The 21,756-nt window shown below is 49.3% G+C and overlaps 1 protein-coding gene across 1 annotated transcript in view; it reads left to right on the forward strand.

Annotated features, from left to right (window-relative positions):
• The window catches only part of TGM2 (transglutaminase 2), a 53,917-nt gene that overhangs the window by 23,255 nt on the left and 8,906 nt on the right, over positions 1 to 21,756 (forward strand). Inside the window, exons 4-10 of the mRNA XM_035122354.2 lie at positions 95 to 213; positions 10,309 to 10,437; positions 11,568 to 11,745; positions 13,027 to 13,162; positions 13,792 to 13,895; positions 15,540 to 15,779; positions 17,154 to 17,423. Of these exons, the coding sequence (XP_034978245.1) occupies positions 95 to 213; positions 10,309 to 10,437; positions 11,568 to 11,745; positions 13,027 to 13,162; positions 13,792 to 13,895; positions 15,540 to 15,779; positions 17,154 to 17,423 (1,176 nt within the window). The remainder of the gene's footprint in view (positions 1 to 94; positions 214 to 10,308; positions 10,438 to 11,567; positions 11,746 to 13,026; positions 13,163 to 13,791; positions 13,896 to 15,539; positions 15,780 to 17,153; positions 17,424 to 21,756) is intronic.

Raw genomic sequence — 21,756 nt, forward strand, 5'->3', positions numbered from 1 at the left:
ATGCTCTAACCACTACACCACACTGCCTCTCCCCTATCCCTCTCTTCCGAGGCCTTTTCTGCCTTCCTCTTCTGATGGCATCTTCTCCCCGCAGCGGATTCTGTCTTTCTGGAGAGCGAAGAGCAGCGTGTGGAATATGTGTTGACCCAGCATGGCCAGATCTACCAGGGATCAAAGGATTACATCTACTCGATCCCATGGAACTTTGGCCAGGTGAGTTGCTTCCTTGCCCTCCGTTTTGCCCTTTTGCAAAGCACGTGGAATTGGAGAGCAGGATGGGGCCCAGAGGGTCCATTAGTCCAATCCCCTCTGCAATCGGTTGGAAATAGGCACCCCAGGAATGTCAATGGCACCACACAATCAGATACCTGAGCACAGAACTCGCCTGTCTATCGTCCTCTTAGAGAATGTTCCACAAAATAGAAGAGAGGCCATATGAGGAGTTTCTGGCAGATGCCCCCTCGGATGGAGAGAGAGAGAGAGAGAGAGAGAGAGAGAGAGAGAGAGAGTGCAAAAGACTGGAATTCCTCAGCAAGCTTTGGAAAACAAGGACAGAGAGGAGACTGAGGTGGATCAAAACATTTTCACAACACTCTGCAGCTCTTCAGGCAATGGGTTTCAAAATGGCTGAAGCCCCAAAGGGCTCCGTCTTCTGATGCCCCACACCAGAAGTGCTTCCACCATCCATCTATCTTTGCACCCACTCACAGATTACTTCGGCTTCTGATAGCATGATGTCCCCTAATAATCCAATTGCCCCCAGAATCTGAAGTTTCCGAAGGCTTTGGGTGGATGACAGTAGATTTAAAAGCATATGGGGCGAGTTTTTTTAAAATGCAACCCTTGCAAAGGCTTGGAGAGGAGAGCGTGGAAATGGATCTGTCAGAATGATTTTGTTTCCTTTTGGAGAGTCAGCCCAGAGGCAACAGAACGTGCTTCTTCGCAAAGCACCCAGTCAAATTGCCGCAAGTTCCAGTGATTGCTGCCAACTCTGAAGGGTTTAAGTGGGGATTAGATGAATTCATGGCGGATGTAGCTGTCTTTGGCTATAAGTCTCCATGTTATAGCTCCACCATCAGAGGCAGTGTGGGAATTACAGATGGACAGAGTTCTTGCACCCCGTTCTTGATAGCAGGTGTCCTGTGGGCATTTCGTTGTCTGTTGTGAGAACAGAGTGCTTGGCCAAATGGTCTGATCCAGCATTAAAGCTCTCCTTATGGGCAGGCAGTGTTTTAAATATCACAGGTTACAGGTAGGTAGCCGTGTTGGTCTGGGTCGAAGTAAAATAAAAAAATTCCTTCAGTAGCACCTTAAAGACCAACTAAGTTTTTATTTTGGTATGAGCTTTCGTGTGCATGCACACTTCTTCTTTCGTGTGCGTGCACACTTCTTCAGATACACTGAAGGGGACTCCTATTTCAGTGTATCTGAAGAAGTGTGCATGCACACGAAAGCTCATACCAAAATAAAAACTTAGTTGGTCTTTAAGGTGCTACTGAAGGAATTTTTTTATTTAAATATCACAGAAATTCATCTCAAATGGGTGAAACCCAACAAGCTGAAACATACACACTGAGGACCTTTCAGGGCCAATGAAACAATCCCACACATTTCTGGATGTGGAAATGCTGACTCCAGAACTTGCAGGAACCGAGAGAGAGAGAGGGAGGGAGGGAGGGAGGCTATAGATCACTGAACCCAGACAGGGTCAGAGGAAATTCTGCATAGCTTACATAGCATTGCACACTGGAGTCCAGATTTTGTATCTGTTCGCAGGAGCAATGACCCGCATGAAATTCTGTGCATGCAGAGTCATAAAAGATGGGCATCCCTTGGGTATGTGTGAGTCTCGAGATGGTGCTCCCAAATGTTTGGTTTGGACTGTGGGAGGCAGGGCCGTCTAGCAGCAGAAATGCACAGCTGAGGGGAAGCTGGTGGCCATCTAGATCAGGCGTCAGCAAACTTTTTCAGCAGGGGGCCGGTCCACTGTCCCTCAGACCTTGTGGGGGGCCAGACTATATTTTGAAGGGGGTGGGGAATGAACGAATTCCTATGCCCCACAAATAACCCAGAGATGCATTTTAAATAAAAGGGCACATTCTACTCATGTAAAAACACGCTGATTCCCGGACCGTCCACAGGCCGGATTGAGAAGGCGATTGGGCCAGATGCGACCCCCGGGCCTTAGTTTGCCTACCCATGTTCTAGATCAGTGGTGTCCAAACTTTTTTCAAAGAGGGCCAGATTTGATGAAGTGAAAGGCCGTGAGGGCCAACCAAAGTTGTTGAGCTTTTTTTTAGGGTTGAAGTTGAGCTTTTTTTAGGGTTGAAGTTCTTGAGGTTTGGTTTTTTTTTTAGGATTTTACCCCAGGAAGTGAACTGCCACAGGGGCGAGATTAAACTGACCAGCGGGCCAGATTAGGCCTCTGAAACAGACTTTGGGGATGCCTGATCTAGATAGTCTGGCGGCAGATGCTGCAGGGCGGGCAGGAACAGGGAAGTATTTGAGCCCATTTCACATGGGCAGCTCTAAGCTAGCCAGCATCTCTTGGACATAGCAGATGATGCTACCCACTTGACAGCCTTGAAATAAGATGCAGCTGACCACCTGGTGGGCTTTGCCCATGGGATGGGGAGAGAGGGAATATCTTGTCCTTTGCCTCAGATAGCAAAATGTCTTGGGCAAGTCCTGTTCTCCAGCCGTGAGGCAATAATGCAGGACACCAACCCTCTCCAGATTCAAGCCCGTGATAAGGAGAGAACAGAAGGTCCCTGGCCAGAAATACCATGTTGCAGGCATTTTTCAGAGCCAGATGTTTTACACTACAACGCCCATCAGTGCTGGCCAGAGAGCACCATGTTGGCAAAGGCTATTTTAGAGGATAGGATGGCAAGTTAAAACCAAGATCTACGAGTCCTGGTGGTCCTCCCAGGGGTGTGTCACCTGGCCTTGGGCAAGCTGTACCCCACAGCCTCAGTTCCTCCGTTTGTGAAATGGAGCCAAAGATAACACGCTTCGCATGAGCTTTTGGGGTTTCAGGTTGTTGTATTTGCTTCGGACGTGCGCCAGAAGCCAACAGGAACAAGCGCAAACATCTGACTGTACAAAACGTTCACCATCACATCACCCAGACCAGCATTCCTGGAGCTCTCCAGTAAAAACAGGAAGCAAATGCAGATATTTGAAGAGAATAAAAAAAAAAGATCAAATCCATATACAGCAAGCCTGCACATGAGGAGAAACTGATCCAGATGACAGCCAAGGGCATGAAAGTGAGGAAAACACCACAGCATTGGGGCGAGATCTGCCTGGGGAATCCGCCGTGCGCTGGGCAATTCATTGGCTGTCTCCTTTGGGAGTATGGTGGCCCCATAGCCACACAAGCCATTTCATAGAGCAAGGCAAGGGCAGGTGCTGAGCATGGCTCCCTCTGCCCCAGGTGCCCCAAGGGGAAACCCACAAGCAGGAATCGAGCACCAGAAGAGCTCTTGCGGCTTCCAGCACCTGGTATTCATGCGCATTGTTGACCATACCTGCCAAGTTGCTGTCAGAGAAATAAGGGACCGGGCCGAAAGTAGCAGACCGGAAGTAGCGCTGCCGCCATTTTGGAACTGGGCGGAGCATGCTCAGAAGCGACTTTTGATGCTGCTTTGCCCAGTTCCAAAATGGCCATCGCGCCAGAAGTCACACTGCAGCCATTTTGGAACTGGGCAGAGCAGCATCAAAAGTCGCTTCTGAGCATGCTCTGCCTAGTTCCAAAATGGCCGCCGCGGCAGAATAAACCGGGGAAAAACAAAAAAAATCTGTTTTTTCAGCTAGGAACAGCTGGAAAAACGGGGATTTCCCGGGGAATACGGGAGTCTTGGCAGCTATGTTGTTGACTCCGACTGTGAAGGCAGAGCATAACCCTCCTGGTCCTCCCCTCACGAATTTGCCTAATTCTGGAGGGCAGCAGGTTGGGACTGTTCACCGAGCCAAACTGCGCTTTGGCTCACAGCTGCCCCCTCCCCTCCTTTAGTCCTTCTATGGGGCCAGAACAGGGGGGAAGCTGCTCCCTCCCTGGAGTTCTCTGTCCTTATCTGAGGCTTCAGCGAGCATCTAATCTCTGCTGCACAAACAGGCCAGAGGCATCCTGGCTGGCTGTCCGCCTGCCCAACTCCTCTTCCTGGACAGCGAGATAAAAACCGCTTCTGAGGCCTCCAGCCAAGGCAGCCAGTTGTTGCCTGAGAAAGTCCTTCAAAGTGGCATCCGCTGCGACTCTCTTGCCCTCCGTAGGCTCTGCAGCCGTGAATAAAATGTGCACCAGGTTCTGCCAAAGTCCTGGTCATTGCAGCTTTGAGAAATGGGGCCCCACTGGAGGACTTTCTCCAGGAGGCTTCAGGGAAGAGAGGGCTGTTGATGGCTCCTAGCCAGGAGGATGGCTCTGCTCTGCCTCCACAGTCAGAAGCAGAGATGCTTCTGAATCCCAGTTGCCGGAAACTGCAGGAGTGGAAGAGGGCTCCTGTGGTTGAATCCTGCTTGTGGGTTTCCCAACAGAGGCATTTGATCTGGTTGGCCACGGTGAGAACAGCAGGATGCTGGATGAAAAGAGCTGTTGAATACCTTCTCCAATGAAAATAGGGGCATCCTATTCATTATTATTATTATTATTATTATTATTATTATTATTATTATTATTACACTGCCCATCTGGCTAGGTTGCCCCATCTGGGCGGCTTTCAATATCCAGTGGTACCTTGGTTCCCGAACGGCTGAGTTGCTGAACAAATTGGCTCCTGAACGCCGCAAACCATAAGTGTTTGGTTTGCGAATGTTTTTCAGAAGCCGAACGTCTTCCTGCAGCCAATCGGAAGCCACACCTTGGTTTTCGAATGGTTTTGGGAATCGAATGGACTCCTGGAACAGATTAAGTTCGAGAACCAAGGTACCGCTGTATATATAAACACAACAAAACATTTTAAAACTTCCCTATGCCTTCAGAAGTCTTCCAAAGGTTGTATAGTTACTTATCTCCTTGGCTCGCATAACTCCATACCCTCCAACGGAACAGTCTCCCTCGGGTGTGTGTGTGTGTGTGTGTGTGTGTGTGTGTGTGGACTCTCCTTCCCTGGAGGTTTTTAAGCAGAGGTTGGGTGGCCATCAGGCGTGGAATCACAGCTAAAACATCCTTTAGCTGGGTGCTTTACTTCTGTCGATGGAACCTAGAATAGCATTAGCTTTGTTTTTGTTCCTGTGTCACAGCAATGATGGGCCTTGCCAGTCCCGCTTCCTCGTCTTGGGCTTGCTGATCGGAAGGTCGGCGGTTCAAATCCCCACAACGGGGTGAGCTCCCATTGCTTTGTCCCTGCTCCTGCCAACCTAGCAGTTCGAAAGCACATCAAAGTGCAAGTAGATAAATAGGCACTGCTGTGGTGGGCAGGTAAATGGCATTTCCATGCGCTCTGGCACTCGTCACGGTCCTCCATGTGCCAGTAGTGGTTTAGTCCTGCTGGCCTCATGACCCGGAAGTCTGTCTGTGGACAAACGCCAGCTCCCTTGGCCTGAAAGCGAAATGAGCACCGCAACCCCATAGTCTCCTTTGACTGGACTTAACTGTCCAGGGGTCCTTTACGTTTACTGCTTACCCCATCTAGCCAACCCCTACTGAGCTCTCAGTATGTGGAAATCCTAAACTGAGAGAGAGAAACTCCCTTGCAGCTCTTTGTCAGACCAGGCCAGTCTTTTCAACCTCTTGCTCCCAAGTGGGTTCAACCTCTAGCTGTCTAGCACGTTCCAGGCGGCTTGGAGCGAAAGCTGATGGGTTAAGCACCTTTCTCATGAATCAGCTTCCTCAGCACCATCCCCGATGACCTGCAGGTTCCATCCTGCCCGAGGGATCACGGAAAATTTCCCTGGGTTTGCAGGTCAATGTGGAAGTCCTGTGTGATGCTGTAGAATTGAGGGGAACATAAGAAGGAAGATAGGTGTAGATTGCTAATGGTTTAGGGCAGTGGTTCCCAACAGGTGGTCCGGGGACCCCCAGGGGTCCGTGAGCTATGCCAGAGGGGTCCGCAAGATGCTATTAGAATTAAAAAATATATTAAATATATTTCGTATGATAACAGATTTTTTGTTTTGGCGCTTCCTGCATGAGCAGAGTCTAGCGCAAAACTAGAATTAGATAGAGGCAGTAGTTCTGCTGTATGCCGTTAGGTGGCGCTGTACAAACACTACTGTTTTGCAAAGAGGCAGCGCGCGCATTCTACTAACGCTCACCTCCCCAAGATGCTTTGCGCGCGTCGGCTTCATTTGTGCGCTACTGCGCAGGTACCCTGTCTTCTCCATTCCCCTCCCTCCTCCCTGGCGCGCGCTGCCTCTTTGCAAAACAGTAGTGTTTGTAAACAAAGCGTTGTTTTTCGCGGAAGCTATAGTTCACGTAGTTAAAAATGGACCGTTGGTTAAAAAGTGGTTCGTTAAAACGACAAAGGCCTACAGATGAAGAGGAAGATAATGCATTTGATGTTCAAGCAAGTAAGTCAGTGACTCTCGAACCGATCTTGTCAGTGTCCATTGAACCTAAATCGTAACTGTAAAACCCGTATAAATATAAAATATAAAAGACTCTTAATTTGGCTCTCACTTTTTAATTTTAGGATTAGGAATTAATCACATTGTCACAATAGCGGCTTGATGAGGGGTCCTCGAGAAAATTTTGTTGGGAACCCCTGGTTTAGGGGGCTGGACGGAGTCCCTGCTCTCAAGACTGGCTGCAAGCAATCTGCATTTTCTTGAGCATTTTGGCAAAAGGCAGGAAATAAGCGTGTGTGTGTGTGTGTGTGTGTGTGTGCGCGCGCGCGCGCGTGTACATGCATGGATAGAGAGCTGAATGGAAGGTTTGCCTCCAGTAAACACATAGAAGAAGTCTATCAGCGTTTCCTAGCCATGATGGCTGGTGCAGTAGTTAGGCTAGGATCTGGGAGATGCGGGTTCAAATCCCCCCCAGCCATGAAGCTGACCTTGTGTCAGTTAGTGCCTCTCAGCATAGCCTACCTCACAGGGTTGTTGTTGTTGTTGTTGTGAGAACTATGCACACCAATTTTTGCTACTTGTTGCAAAGTTGGTGTATAAATGTGATAAAAGTGAAATAAATAGCTAATTGCCAGTTGCTGCAGATCCCATATGGGGAGAGTGGTCTTGCACCCGGTTCCTGCTTGGGACGTTTGCTATGAGCATCTGGTTGGTCACTGTCAGAAGAGGATGCTGCCTTCAAGAGCCCCTGGCCTGATCCATTGATGGTGGGGGGTGCTTGACACATGACCATTGGGTCATCATCCGGCAGACCCTTAGCCAGTCCTGGTGGGGAGCTGATTCTGAACAATCAGGACAGAATAAGGATGGTAAGGAAGAATTTAACCTGGAGTTAAGGCCTGGCGATGGAAGGAGCCAGCCGTTCTTAGGGGTTTGCCAGGTAGGATAAAGCTGTCCAATTCCCGCAAGTGGAGGAAAAGAATCCCACAAAGGTCTAGAGGTGCTTTTGCAGGAAAGGAAAAGTGGATTGTCCTTAGCTGCTAATCCTGTGTTTATTGCAGGGCGATGACACTTTGGACCCCTTCCAACTCTACAATTCTATGATTCGAGGAAGAAATTGTTTTCATATAAACAGTTCTGTAGTGGAGGATTGCAAGCACAGTTCGTGTTTAAACTTGAACTGGCATTTCAGACAGAAAATCAGGACTGTGGCTTTAATACTGAACCGGCCACGCTTTATCCCGCTCTGAGAGTTTAATAAAAACAGAGGTTTTGTTTCCATTGTGCCTCAGCTCTGATTTATACCTAGTACAGGGGATAAGTGGTCACAGGAGCCCCCCCCCATATCAAGGGTCCTTGCTCTGGGTTTAAATGATATGGTGCCACCTATAGAGAATCCCCGAATTCTTGGTTGTTAGGGACCCAGGTGGCGCTGTGGGCTTGCTGATCGGAAGGTCGGTGGTTCGAATCCCCGCAACAGAGTGAGCTCCCGTTGCTCGGTCCCAGCTCCTGCCCACCTAGCAGTTCGAAAGCACATCACAGTGCAAGTAGATAAATAGGAATCGCTCCGGCGGGAAGGTAAACGGCGTTTCCGTGCGCTGCTCTGGTTCGCCAGAAGCAGCTTTGTCATGCTGGCCACATGACCCGGAAGCTGTCTGCGGACAAACGCCGGCTCCCTCGGCCTATAGAGCGAGATGAGCGCTGCAACCCCAGAGTCGGACACGACTGGACCTGCTGGTCAGGGGCCCCTTTACCTTTACCTTTAGGGACAGGATGCAACCAGGGCTGAATTCTGTCCTGTTGCCCTGTTTCCATCTTCCTTGAGGGAGAGTGTCTTGGCAAAGAAAAAGGAGCTAGCTGTGTGTGTGTGTGTGTGTGTGTGTGTGTGTGTGTGTGTGTGTGTGTGAGGGAGAGAGAGAGAGAGAGAGAGAGAGAGAGAGAGAGAATGCTATGAACTCAGTGGGACAATTAGCCTGATAATCACAGGCGTTAAGAGAGCTTTTAAAATGCAGATTACCAACCCAATGGGCGTGGGGAGCTGCTGAGATTTGTGCAGCAACACGCAGTTCTGGATTTTAATCAATCCGTAACCATGCTCAGCTTCCCTCCTTATTTCCCCCCTGCCTTACCAGAAAGGGAAACTCTCCGCAAAGTGGAAAAAAATGTGTTACACTCAGACGTGTTCAGGTTTTTCTTGGAGTCAACGGCTAATATATGTCTTTGACATTTGCACCCGCGTTTGGACAGGTGCGGCAAAACGGAGTGTGGGTTTGTCCCTGTCCACTTTGGGCCTGACAAACACCCCCCCCCTGCCTTCCCTGATTTAGATGGTTGACTTGATAGACCCTGTGCTGGATTCAGGGAGCCTTTTGTGGTGTCGTTTATTCTTTTCCTTTGGAAATAATTTTTATTTTATTTTACAAGTGTAGAATTACCGCATGACAATACAAAATACATATCCATATTTAGAGATTTCTCTGAATCTCCAGACTTCCCACCCTCCCCTCCGTGGGTCCTACGGACAACTTTACAATTGCATATTCTTTCCTAATCCATATTTTATATCTCTCCAAATTGTCCATGGTGTTTATTTGTGACCAAACTGTGGGAGGCAGTGGAAGACAGGAGTGCCTGGCGTGCTCTGGTCCATGGGGTCACGACTAAATGACTAAACAATTTAGACAGACAGAACACATACGGCAGGCATCCTTTGGCTAAGATGGGTCCTTTCACCCCACAGCAAATAGTTGTGGGACGGTGGTGGTGATTTGGTTAGTGGCCAGGAAGGTTTAACCCCCTCCTCTCCACATGGCACAGCTGTAATACCGATTGTGGCTATTTAGAGAGAGAGAGAGTTAGGGGTGCAGACTTCCATGATCCAGCATTTTGTCTAGTTTGCTTTATTCCTGATTTATTGCAGCTCAGGGAAATAAGAAAAACCTGGGTGTTTTCCTTTTCATTTCCTGGTACTGTCTGACAGCACTGGCTACTCATTAGTTTTTGAGCCCAATTCAAAGTGCTGCTTTTGACCTTTAAAGCCTTAAGCAGCTCACGTTCGCCCCTCCCCCTATGGACCCCACGACCATCATCTGAAGCCCTTCTTCGTTTGCCTCTTTCACAAGAGGCCCGGAGGGCGGCAACATGAGAACGGGGCCTTTTCAGTGGTGGCTCCCCGCTTGCGGAATGCTCTCCCCAGGGAGGCTCGCCTGGTACCATCATCATATATCTTCAGTCACCAGGGAAATCATTCCTCTTTAACCAGGCCTTTGGCTTTAAACTATGCGCTTTTAGAGTTGGTGGGATGTTTTAATGTAACCCCCCTTGGTTTAATGCAGGGGTGGCCAACTCTGAAGAGACTGTCTACTCACAGAGTTAAAAACTGGCAGTGATCTACCACCTTTTGGGGGGTTCAGGTCAAAGTTGTTAAGCTTTTTTAGGGATGAGGAAAGCCCCATTTTTTAGGGGTTCAGATCAAAGTTGTTGAGCTTTTCTGAGGCGGGAGGAAAGCCCTGTTTTGGGGGCTGAAGGGCTAAAATGTTGAGCATTTTTAAAGTTGTTGAGCTTCTTTGGGGGGAGCCAGTGATCTACCACAGAAATCTAGTGATCTACCGGTAGATCACGATCTACCTGTTGGGCATACCTGGTTTAATGCATGCATGTGGGGTTTGTTGCTGCTCTTTCACTTTTTGTAAGTTGCCATGAGTTGACCTGGTATAAAAAACCTGAAGAAATGATGATGATGTCTCCCCCCCCCCGCCCCACATCTCTTCCTCTTATGCCTTCCTTCTCCTCCTGGATTAGTTTGAAGATGACATTCTGGACATCTGCCTCCAGCTGTTGGACACCAACCCCAAGTTCCTCCGAAACCAGGACAAGGACTGCTCCCGACGCAACAGCCCTGTCTATATCAGCAGGGTAGTGAGTGCCATGGTGAGTTGGGAGCAATAGGGCAGGCCCTCCACGTGGGTGACCGTACCAGCAGCAGCCTCCCCGGGCAGCTTCTGCCCAGTCCCAAGGAGATTCTCGCCCGCGTTGTTTCCTGCCAGCCCCACAGAGAGCAGAGTCCTCCTCACACACTTGGTAGCTTTCCTGCGAAGCTGAGATGGCCCAAACTCGTGCCCATGGGCTGGCTGCACGATAAGATAACACAAAATTATGTTACAGGTAGGTAGCCGTGTTGGTCTGGGTCGAAGTAAAATTAAAAAATTCCTTCAGTAGCACCTTAAAGACCAACTAAGTTTTTATTTTGGTATGAGCTTTCGTGTGCATGCACACTTCTTCCCCAGGCGCTTATGTGTGAAGAAGTGTGCATGCACACGAAAGCTCATACCAAAATAAAAACTTAGTTGGTCTTTAAGGTGCTACTGAAGGAATTTTTTTATTTTACAAAATTATGTGTTAGGGGACACTTGAATTCTGAAACGTGTATGAGAGATGCCGCCACCTTTCTCTTACTTCAGGTAATTCGTTCTGCAACTATGTCAGCAGGGCTTAGGAGTCCTTTGCCTCCCAGATTTTGCACCTTTGTAAATCTTAGAATCCTAGACTTGGAAGGGACCCCAAGGGCTGTCTAGTCCAGCCCCCTGCAATGCAGGAGCCTTTTGCCCAAATGCTACAGGTATTTATTTCTTTCTGGCTTTTGCACGCCTCCCCGTAAGACGAGCTTCTCTGAGCAGCATACGGAGGATAAGAAAAAGGATGCAATTCTAAAAGTGTAACATTGAAAGGAAATAAAGGCAATGAAAGCAGAGCTCAAAGCACCCTCAATCAAATAAGTGCAGGTTTTTAAAAATGGAGAGGTTTTTCCGAAGATGAACAGGAAAAACACCACAAAATGGCACCAGGCAGGCCTCCCTGGGAAGGATATTCCCACTGCATTTCATTCCATAGGGGCACCCAGACGGGGACCTCCAAAGAGGGTCTCAGGCTTTGGGCAGATAAATAGGATCACATGGCTCCAGGCTGTTTTGTACCTGGACTCTGGAAACCCCATAAAAACTGTGCAAATGGCACCTTCTGCTCCTGAGCCACCCCTCCTTCTCCTGTGTCTCGGGGTGCAGGTGAACTGCAACGATGACCAAGGCATCCTGCAGGGGCGCTGGGACAACCAGTATGACGACGGCGTGAGCCCCATGGCCTGGAACGGGAGCGTGGACATCCTCCAGAGGTGGCAGAAATATGGGTGCCAGCCGGTCCGGTACGGGCAGTGCTGGGTCTTTGCCGCTGTGGCCTGCACAGGTGAGAAGCAGAAAGGGGCGGCCTCCTTGGCTCACCCCCATCACAAACAGCATTTGGGGAATACCGTGGCTCTTCCACGTCAAAACACACGCAAGCTCTTTTTTAAAAAGTGCATTGGGGGAGACGGTTCTAATATATGCTGCAACCCCTTGTTCTACCGTTCTCTGTAGCAGGGAGCCGTTTTCTCACCCTCTCCATGGGGGAGAATGCCCAATGGCCCCCCCCCGACACACCAGGGGCAAACTAATAATAACAAAATGTGTTTGTGGGAGGGGGGGTATTGTTTTGTTGCTTTTGTTTTAGCCATTTATTTGTGTTTTTATTTTGCATTTTTATCTTGTGAACGCCCTAAGATTTTCTGACGAAGGGCTATATATAAATCTAATAAAAAGGTAAAGGGACCCCTGACCATTAGGTCCAGTCATTACCGACTCTGGGGTTGCGGCGCTCATCTTTCTGGGTCATGTGGCCAGCATGAATAAGCTGCTTCTGGCGAACCAGAGCAGCACACGGAAACGCTGTTTACCTTCCCGCTGTAGCGGCCCCTATTTATCTACTTGCACTTTGATGTGCTTTCGAACTGCTAGGTGGGCAGGAGCTGGGACCGAGCAACGGGAGCTCAGCCCGTCGTGGGGATTCGAACTGCTGACCTTTTGATTGGCAAGCCCTAGGCTCTGTGGTTTAACCTACAAGCACCACCCATGTTATAAATAATAATAAAAATAAAATAACATAATAATAATAATAATCATCATCATCATCTTGGGCTTGTGTACCCTCCCTTTGGGAAGAAGGCATGTAGTTCCGCCTTTGTCATTTTTGCTTGTTAATACAGTGGTGCCTCGCTTAACGAATGCCCTGCTTAACGAAATTTCCGCTTAACGAAAGGATTTTTCAAGCGGAGGTTGCCTCGCTAGATGAATTCGTTTTATGAAAAATTCATCTAGCGAATCGCGGTTTCCCATAGGAATGCATTGAAATTCAATTAATGTGTTCCTACGGGCAAAAAAAAAAAATTCAAAAAAAAATTCAATGCATTCCTATGGGATTCGCTAGACGAATTTTTCGTTATAAGAAAAGACCCGTGGAACGAATTAAATTCGTCTAGTGAGGCACCACTGTACTGTATTTCATTGTAGGACTGGAATAGTAGCAGATGCAAGTATATCTGTATAGCCAGGCATGAAGCGAGTGTCTCTCTCATTTGGGAGCTTGGCAGGTCTGTTGGGCACGTTCCACCCATTGTTCACCTCTTCCTCTTCTGCCTCCCTCCCTTCCCAGTGCTGAGGTCCCTGGGGATCCCCACCCGCGTGGTCACCAACTACAACTCTGCCCACGACACCAACGGCAACTTGGTCATAGAGCAGTATTTGGATGAGAACGGGAAGCTGCAGCAGGGGAACCGGGAGCTCATCTGGTGAGTGGGGGTCCAGTGGGGGTTTGGGACTCCCCCAAAAGGCATGCAGCATCTTAGACCCGTCAGCCTTGCCTAACGATGAGGTGGTGGGCTCAGACCACAAGGCTCGGTCCATGAAGGAACTTTAGAGTTCCTGGTGGTGCAGCTAGCAGGGAAGCAGCAACTGAATCAACAACAGCAGCTTCCTTGCAGAGGTTGGCTGGCCACCTGTCAGGGATGTTTTACCTGTGGTTCCTGCTTTGCAGGGGGTTGGACTGCATGACCCTTGGGGGTTCCATCCAATTATATAATTCTATGATTCGCCTATTATCGCCTCAAGTCAAAGCAGTTGTGCTGCTGGAAGCAGGCAGACATCAGCAAGATTTGCATTTCAGGCCTTGATAGGATTCCTCTGCTTACGAGGTGCCGGATACTCGGGGAATAAGAACATCCCATAATGGTTTTCAAGCATGTTGCACAGCAAGGGTGCCTGGCACTCATCAGGAACACCTAGGAGAGAAATTCCATGGGTGGGAGCTGAGAATTTTCCAGCTGGGCGCTTGTCAAATGCCTCTGGAATGTGAGGGTCCTTTGGAGAAAGGGGGCCTCTCTTATCGGACTTCCCTCCCCCTTTTCTCTGCCTCCCACAGGAATTATCACTGCTGGAATGAGTCCTGGATGACCCGCCAAGATCTCCCAGGCGGGTATGATGGCTGGCAGGCTTTGGACCCAACCCCCCAGGAAAAAAGTGAAGGTAACTCTGCCCAGAGCGCCAGCCAATAGCACCCTCCTCCATCCTAGCGCCCTGCAGAGGTTTAGGGCTACAACTCTCAGCCCCATAGGCAGGCCCCAAAGGATTTGGGGTGGGAGGTGGTTGCCTGTGTTGTTTAACTGAAGGACAGGGTAGAACTTTAATAGAATAAAGGAATGATGTCTAAAACGCAGGAAATGATGACGATCACTTATTACAGATAGGAACGTATCTATAATGTACGCCAAGCCTGGTACCCAATTTCCTGTCATCGCTTTGGCTGGGAATGGAGGCAATTAAGGGGCAAAGAAAAGAGGCATCCGCTGGCTTGATTATTCCCCTAACGCTCAATACAGTGGGACCTTGGTTCTCAAATGCCTTGATACTCAAACAACTTGGAACCCAAACACTGCAAACCTGGAAGTAAGTGTTCTGGTTTGCGAACCTTTTTTGGAAGCTGAACGTGTTCCGTTTTGAGTGCCACACTTCCGTTTTGAGTGTTACGCTAAGGTCTGTCTGTTTTTGCTACAGTATTTATTTTGTGTTTTTGTTTTTGCGGCCCTTTTTTGTTTTGTTTTTGTGACACTGTGGAACCCAGTTCAGTTACTGAGGGATTGATTGTGTGGCTGCAGTACATTGTTTATTGCTTTCATTATATGGATCAATGGTCTCATTAGATAGTAAAATTCATGTCAAATGGCTGTTTTAGGAGTTGATTTTAAAAGTCCGGAACGGATTAATCCGTTTTGCATTACTTGCATTACTGACAAGCTGGAACGTGTCCAGAGGAGGGCAACCAAAATGGTCAAAGGCCTGGAAATGATGCCTTATAAGGAACGGCTTAGGGAGCTGGGTATGTTTAGCCTGGAGAAGAGAAGGTTAAGGGGTGACATTATAGCCATGTTCAAATATATAAAAGGATGTCATATAGAGGAGGGAGAAAGGTTGTTTTCTGCTGCTCCAGAGAAGCAGACACAGAGCAATGGATTCAAACTACAAGAAAGAAGATTCCACCTAAAGAACTTCCTGACAGTAAGAGCTGTTCAGCAGTGGAATTTGCTGCCAAGGAGTGTGGTGGAGTCTCCCTCTTTGGAGGTCTTTAAGCAGAGGCCTGACAGGCATATGTCAAGAATGCTTTGATGGTGTTTCCTGCTTGGCAGGGGGTTGGACTGGATGGCCCTTGTGGTCTCTGCCAACTCTATGGATCTATGATTCCCACGAATCTCTGGACTTCCCTCCTCTCCCTCCTTGAGTCTTATTATTAAGCCTTTTCTCCTGCATCTTTTAATAATAATAATAATAATAATAATAATAATAAATTATCTCCATTGTTTCCATAGTTCTTGTTACATTACAAGTGTTATTACAATCCTGCTAACGATTTTAACTGTTTACAGTGGTCTCTAAGGTAAATTATAAATTCCCCCCATTCTTTATTAAAGTTTGGGTCTTCCTGGTTCCTGATCTTTCCGGTCAATTTTACCATTTTGGCATAGCCCATCAACTTGATCTGCCATTCTTCTCTGGTAGGGTCATGTGAGGTTGTCTTGGCTCTCCTCCTGGGCTGCCTCCTCCTCCTTTCTCATCCTCACACAGCCAGTGTACATTTTAATATTCCTCTGGTCGGTGGCTTCTTTCTCCTCGCAGGAGTCTATTGCTGTGGGCCCACTCCGGTCCGAGCTGTCAAGGAAGGAGACCTGAAGCTGAAGTATGACGTGAAGTTTGTCTTCGCCGAGGTCAACGCAGACGTGGCCTATTTGATGCTGCAGAGCGACATGTCTCGGAAGAGGACCACCTACTCCACCCTGGTGGGAAAGCACATCAGCACCAAGAGCGTGGGCAGGGATGCCAAGGAGGACATCACCCACAACTACAAGTACCCGGAAGGTACCCAGAGCATCTCCAGGTTGTATATATGTGTGAAGGAGGCAGGGAAGGAAGTTAGGGAGGGAATGCTAGATACGGAAGTCATTTTCCAAACTTTCAATAATGACAAAGATTCATGTCTCTGAATGTAAGGACAAGGATTCACATCAATCTCCCAAACTTCTGCATTTATTTATAAAAACATTTATAGACCGCTGTTTCATTAAAAAAGTCAAAGCGGTTTACAACAAAAATACACAAAGCCACACACAGTACAAAATAGACATCAAATAAGATGCTTTCTTATTTATTTCATGAAATTTATACATTGCTTGATTGTAGAGAAAGAAACTTCGATGTGGTTTACAAAAAAAAAGAAAAGAAAAGTATTCTTAATTGTTTGCATAGGCCTGGAGGAAGTTAAAAGCTTTTGGCAGGCATTTAAAAGGTTGGTGCAGAAGGCACTTGCTGGATCTCTAGTGGCAGAGAGTTCCACAAGGCTGGGCCAATGACATGAAAGGGTCGGCTCCTTGTTGTCAAATGAGCCTCACCAACAATGCTCCTGTAGATGATCTCAGTGAGATCAAGCAGGGATATCAGGGTTCAGAGGATCCCTGAACTACCCTGGATCTGAGTTGTTCAGGACTGTGCAAATCAATAATAGGATCTTTGCATCTCCATGTGATACATGAAGGAAAGAGATATTCTAGGCATGTGCAGAGAGACCTTTTGGAAACTGAGCACAGAGAGCAGGCATTCTAGCAAGCTCAGGGGCAGGTCTTTGGTGGAGGAGAGGGGAGGGCACCGGAATTTGTAGGCCCTCTGGGTGGGTGGGGGGTCCTATTAAAGCAGTGGTTCTCAAAGTGGGTGACACCACTCCCTGGGGGAATTGCCATGGGGGGGGGCACTGAGAGGCAAGAGGGCGGCCGAGGGCTGCTGGAGATGTAAATGACTGCCAGACTTTGAAAAGCTGGTCTCATTGGTTCAATTAAACTAAGTAGTTGTTGCTGGATTTTGAGTACATGTGGAAATTAGTTGTTACCATTCTGAATTTTATTTTGGCATTATCTTCCTTAGTAGGTCCTGCAAACCGCTATTCTGAATAGAGGGCTCAGCTGGTAGAGCATGAGACTTTTAGTCTCAGGGTTGTGGGTTTGAGCTCCACGTTGGGCAAAAGATTCCTGCATTGCAGGGGGTTGGACTAGATGAGCCTCAGGGTCCCCTCCCACTCTACAATTCTATGTTTTTTTTACAGGTGTGGGGGGCACTAGGGATGGGGGGTGATGGATGGTGGTGCCCCCAAAGTATTGCAGGCTCTGTCCCATGCAGCTCCTGGCACATTGCTGGCGCTGAGCAAGGGGGGGTCCTTAGTTGCTCCTGCTTCCCTTTTTGCAGACTCGGAGGAGGAGAGGTCCGTCTTTGAGAAGGCGAAGCACCAGAAGGTCTACCCGCCGCCAGAAGAGGGCTTGAAAGTCAAGATCAAGGCCTCCGAGGGGATGAACAACGGGTGTGACTTTGATGTCTTCGCCGTCATCAACAACAACACGGGCACCGAGCGGCGATGCCGGCTCATGTTTGGCGCCCGGACCATCACCTACAACGGGACGCTGGGGCCAGACTGCGGGAGCAAAGACTTGCTCAACGTCGACCTGGAGCCCTACGCAGGTAAAGACAGATGAGAGGAGGTGATCTATCTACCTTCTCCATCCCCTAATTGTATGGACCCGTGAAGCTCCCTTAGGGAGAGTCAGATCATGCTTAGAATGATCCGACTCAGCTTCCGGCAGCCTGGTGCTTTCAAAAGGAGACCCCTGCTCAATAAGGCCAGATCCTGTTCCTGCAGTGGCCAATCAGGAGCCCCCGGGAAGCTCACAAGCAGGACCTGAATCCCACCTGCAATTCCCAGCCATTGGGATTCAGAAGCATTGCTACCCCCAGGTGTGGAGCTAAGCACTGACAGACTTCTCCATGAACTTGCCATATCCTCTTTTGAAGCCATCCATGTTGGTGACCGTGGGTCGCAGGTGGCGCTGTGGTCTAAACCACAGAGCCTAGGGCTTGCTGATCAGAAGGTCGGCGGTTCGAATCCCCGCGACGGGGTGAGCTCCCGTTGCTCGGTCCCAGCTCCTGCCAACCTAGCAGTTCAAAAGCACATCAAAGTGCAAGTAGATAAATAGGAACCGCTACAGCGGGAAGGTAAACGGCGTTTCCATGCGCTGCTCTGGTTTGCCAGAAGCGGCTTTGTCATGCTGGCCACATGACCTGGAAGCTATACGCCGGCTCCCTCGGCCAATAATGCGAGATGAGCGCGCAACCCCAGAGTCGGTCACGACTGGACCTAATGGTCAGGGGTCCCTTTACCTTTACTATGTTGGTGGCCATCACGGCCTCCTGAGGCAGGGAGTTCCATAGTTTAACAATGCGCTGCGTGAAGAAGCACCCTCTTTTATGTGTCCTGTATCTTCTAGTGTTCTGTTTCATTGGATGTCAACAAGTTCTTGTGTTATGAGAGAGGGAGAAAAAGTTCTCTCCATCCACTTTTCCCTTACCACACATAATTTTACAAACTTCCATCATGTTGCCTCTAGCTTCCCTTTTCTCTAAACTGAAAAGTCCTAAGCCTTTCCTCATAGGGGAGGAGCCTCTCCATGCCCCTTGATCATTTTGGTTTCCCTCTTCTGAATCTTTTCCAACTCTACAGCATCCTTTTTGAGGTGATGTACACAGAACTGTGCACAGTATTCCAAATGAGGTCGCGCAATAGATTTATATACCGTAATGGCATTCTGATACTGGCAGTCTTGTTGCCCCTTTCTTTCCTAATGATCCCTCGCCATCTCTTTCTGTTTTAATGACCTTCAGCAATTTAGTACCAAACATTTCCCAAACATTACTGCCTTCTACCTGCTTTCCCTCCCCCCCTTCCCGAAACTGTAGCCAAGGGTGTGTGTGTGTCTGTGCACAATTATGACCAGGAGTTCGGGAATCGGGGGGGGGGGATCTTGAACCATTTCCCTCCCTATATGGGGGTCCCTGTGGGGCTAGGGAAAGAGGGAACAACCCCTGACCCCAAGAGCATGGCTTGGATCCCAGGAGTCTGGAAACAGAGCAGCTTTGAGTAGAACAGCAACGACTGGATGTTGTGCTGTTGCTCCATCCTTTGTCTCCGGAGGCAGCAGACAGAGGATTTGCAAGCCTCCTGCTGAGCAGGACCCAGCGGCCTTTGCTCCCCTCTCCGGTCCCTTTCTGGGCTGCAAGCTTTCCCTTTCCTCCCCTGCCCCTCTGTTGCTCCACATCTCCTCCAGTTGAGATGGCTTCCCTTCAGCCCAGCTGTTCCCCATCAGTCTGTGTGACCTCCCTGCGCCCCCAGCTCCACTTCTCCTTGTTTAGCATTCCTGCTGCGCTTCAGGAGTGACGGAATGGAAAGGATCTGCATCAAACACCCAGACCTCCTTCTCCTTCTCCTTCTTCTGCTTTTCCTCCTCCTTCTCCTCCTCCTCCTCCTCCTCCTTCTCCAAAGCACCGATGGGGAGCGGCTGCCTGGGCATCCCTATCTCCTGGCCACGAACATCACCTCCACTGCAACAGAGATCTCCAGATGTAGAGCAGAGGTGGCCAACTCCCAAGAGACTGTGATCTACTCACGGAGTTAAAGACTGGCAGTGTTCTACCCCCTTTTGGGGTGTTCAGGTCAAAGTTGTTGAGCTTTTCTTAGGGGAGACAAACTTCTTGAGCTTCCTTGGGGGGGAGCCAGTGATCTACCACAGACACCTAGTGATCTACCGGCATTGCACTTTCAGCTCTGCGCATCTCTGGTTAGAGCAGGTGGTTAGGACCCTCTAGATCTTCTTGGACTACAGTGTCCACCCTCCTTCCCAGCCATTGGCCATGCTAGGTGCTGGGCCTGCTGGGATTTGGAGTCCCACCACGTCCGGGGGGGTTCCACAGGGCTGCCACCCCTGAGCAAGGCTGGAGGGAGCCTCTCTTTCTCAGCTGGCAACCTGAGACATCTCTTGGCAACCCCACCAGGCCATCGTAGGCAAGATGGAATTGGAGAGGGTGCCATTGTGTCCAGGTTCCGAGCAGACACACAAATGCTTGTGCATTCTTGTGAGCTGCTTGTCGCTTGGCTCACTCCTCTTGGCTCCCGTCCTGTGGATTTTGGCACGAGGGCCTGGATTCCCATCCTGAGGGACCAAGAGTAAGTGGAAGGGGATCATTGCACTCTGAGCAGGCAATTTCCTGTCCTTTGTGGCTCCTCCAAGTGAGCAGCTGCTATTCCTTTCAGCCCATTTATATAACAGCACCTGAAAGGCGGGGGTGGGAGGCGGGGGGGTTTCAAGCAAACAATGGGCCTTGCAGTGCTGGGCCTGGCGGAGTCAGGTTCCTTCCAAATTGCATACCTCCGCAGAGGTGACTATCGAGGCCCCAGGCAAAGCCGCAGAGATAAACAGCCCTTCCGGAGATGGAGACTTGTGTGAGGCTTGGCTCCCTGCCCCAAGGGAGGGAGAAGTGCTTGTTTGCTTTGAACCCGGACCAAGATTGTCACTGTGCATTCATCATGCAGAGGGTGTGTCAGCACAGGAGTACGCTGGCCTCCTGGTGCCTGGGACCGTGGGGCTAAGAATCAAGGTGGTGGAGGTGGGTGTTCTTTCATTAGAGCCTTCTAAGTGGAGGTGGCCATCCCTCAGGGATTCTTTAGCAGTGATTCCTGCATTGCAGGGGGTTGGATTGGATGACCTCTGGGGGTGCCCCCAACTCTGTAATTCCATGAAACAGCTGGACTGGTTCTTCAAATTGGTGGATCTGGCTGTGCACTAAGTGACACTCTGGCAGGAGTATGACTTCACCTTCTCTTTCGTAGAACCATAGAACTGTTCCTCATGTTTAGTTGGAATCTCCTTTTTTTTGTAATTTGAAGACATTGGTGTGGGTCCTACCCTCCAGAGTGGGAGAAAACAAGCTGGTTCCATCTTCCATGGGACAGCCCTTGAGATATTTGAAAATGGCTATCATATCCCCTCTAAGCCTTTCCTTCTCCAGGCTAAAATACCCACCTCCACGGGGCATGTTCAACAGTTTCTAGGAGAGGCAGAGAGGCCCTTTACTAAAGAAGAACCAGCTGCATTTTTCCTCCTCCCTCCAGATACCTTTTCCTTTTGTGCCACGTGCCTTTTAGATCATAAGCAGGGATGTTCTGTGGACATTTGCAGACAGTGCAGAGAGCCTTTTTTGGCTGAAGAGCAAGATGAAAATGCTACAAATGAAAGAGGCAGGCCATGTCTAGTTCAGCTCCCTTTCTCTCCCCCACCCCTGCACCCACAGTCAGTCAGACTGCCCCAGGAAGCCCCTAAACAAACCATGTAAGCCAGAATCTTCCCCCTCTCCTTCTCTTGCATTAAGAAAGCCTTTCCATCCTGGGGACTTACTCTTGCTTCAGCTGACAGACATGTAAGAATGGCCTTGGCCAGGATGCTCATTTGCATTACAAATGCCTTCCCTCACTTCCAGACAAACAGCAAGAATTTAGAGGTGAGCAGCAAGGGAGGCTCCAAGGCAGGCCTAGTTTCCTGGGTGAAAACACCCACAGCCTGAGCACCCGCAGGTTGGCAGCCATTTGGAAGGGAACACAGAGACACGATGAAGCGAACCGCAGGCTGTCGTTCAGCGCCCAAGACGGCTCAGGCAGGAATGCAGCTGTTTGGCAGAAATCCACCTTAGGGCCATTGATGGGAGCATTGATGTAAGGAATAGTGGTGAGAGCAACATAGGCCCCTGAGAAGCTGCGACAATCTGGGTCACTTGAGCTTCTGAGTCGTTCTGAGGCTCCATCTTGCTGGATATCTCCAAGATGGGGGATTTGGGGGGTATTTCTACTCTTTGGGGACCCCCAAAACCTCTATGCTTGCGGAGGTTAAAACCCGGAATGCTCCCACAGGCTGCTATTTTGCAAGCAGGGCTTGATCTGGTACGAAATAACTCAGGTTTGCTATTCCAG

The sequence above is a fragment of the Zootoca vivipara genome, chromosome 7, assembly GCF_963506605.1.
Source record: "Zootoca vivipara chromosome 7, rZooViv1.1, whole genome shotgun sequence".
In the NCBI taxonomy this organism is placed as follows: Eukaryota; Metazoa; Chordata; class Lepidosauria; order Squamata; family Lacertidae; genus Zootoca; species Zootoca vivipara.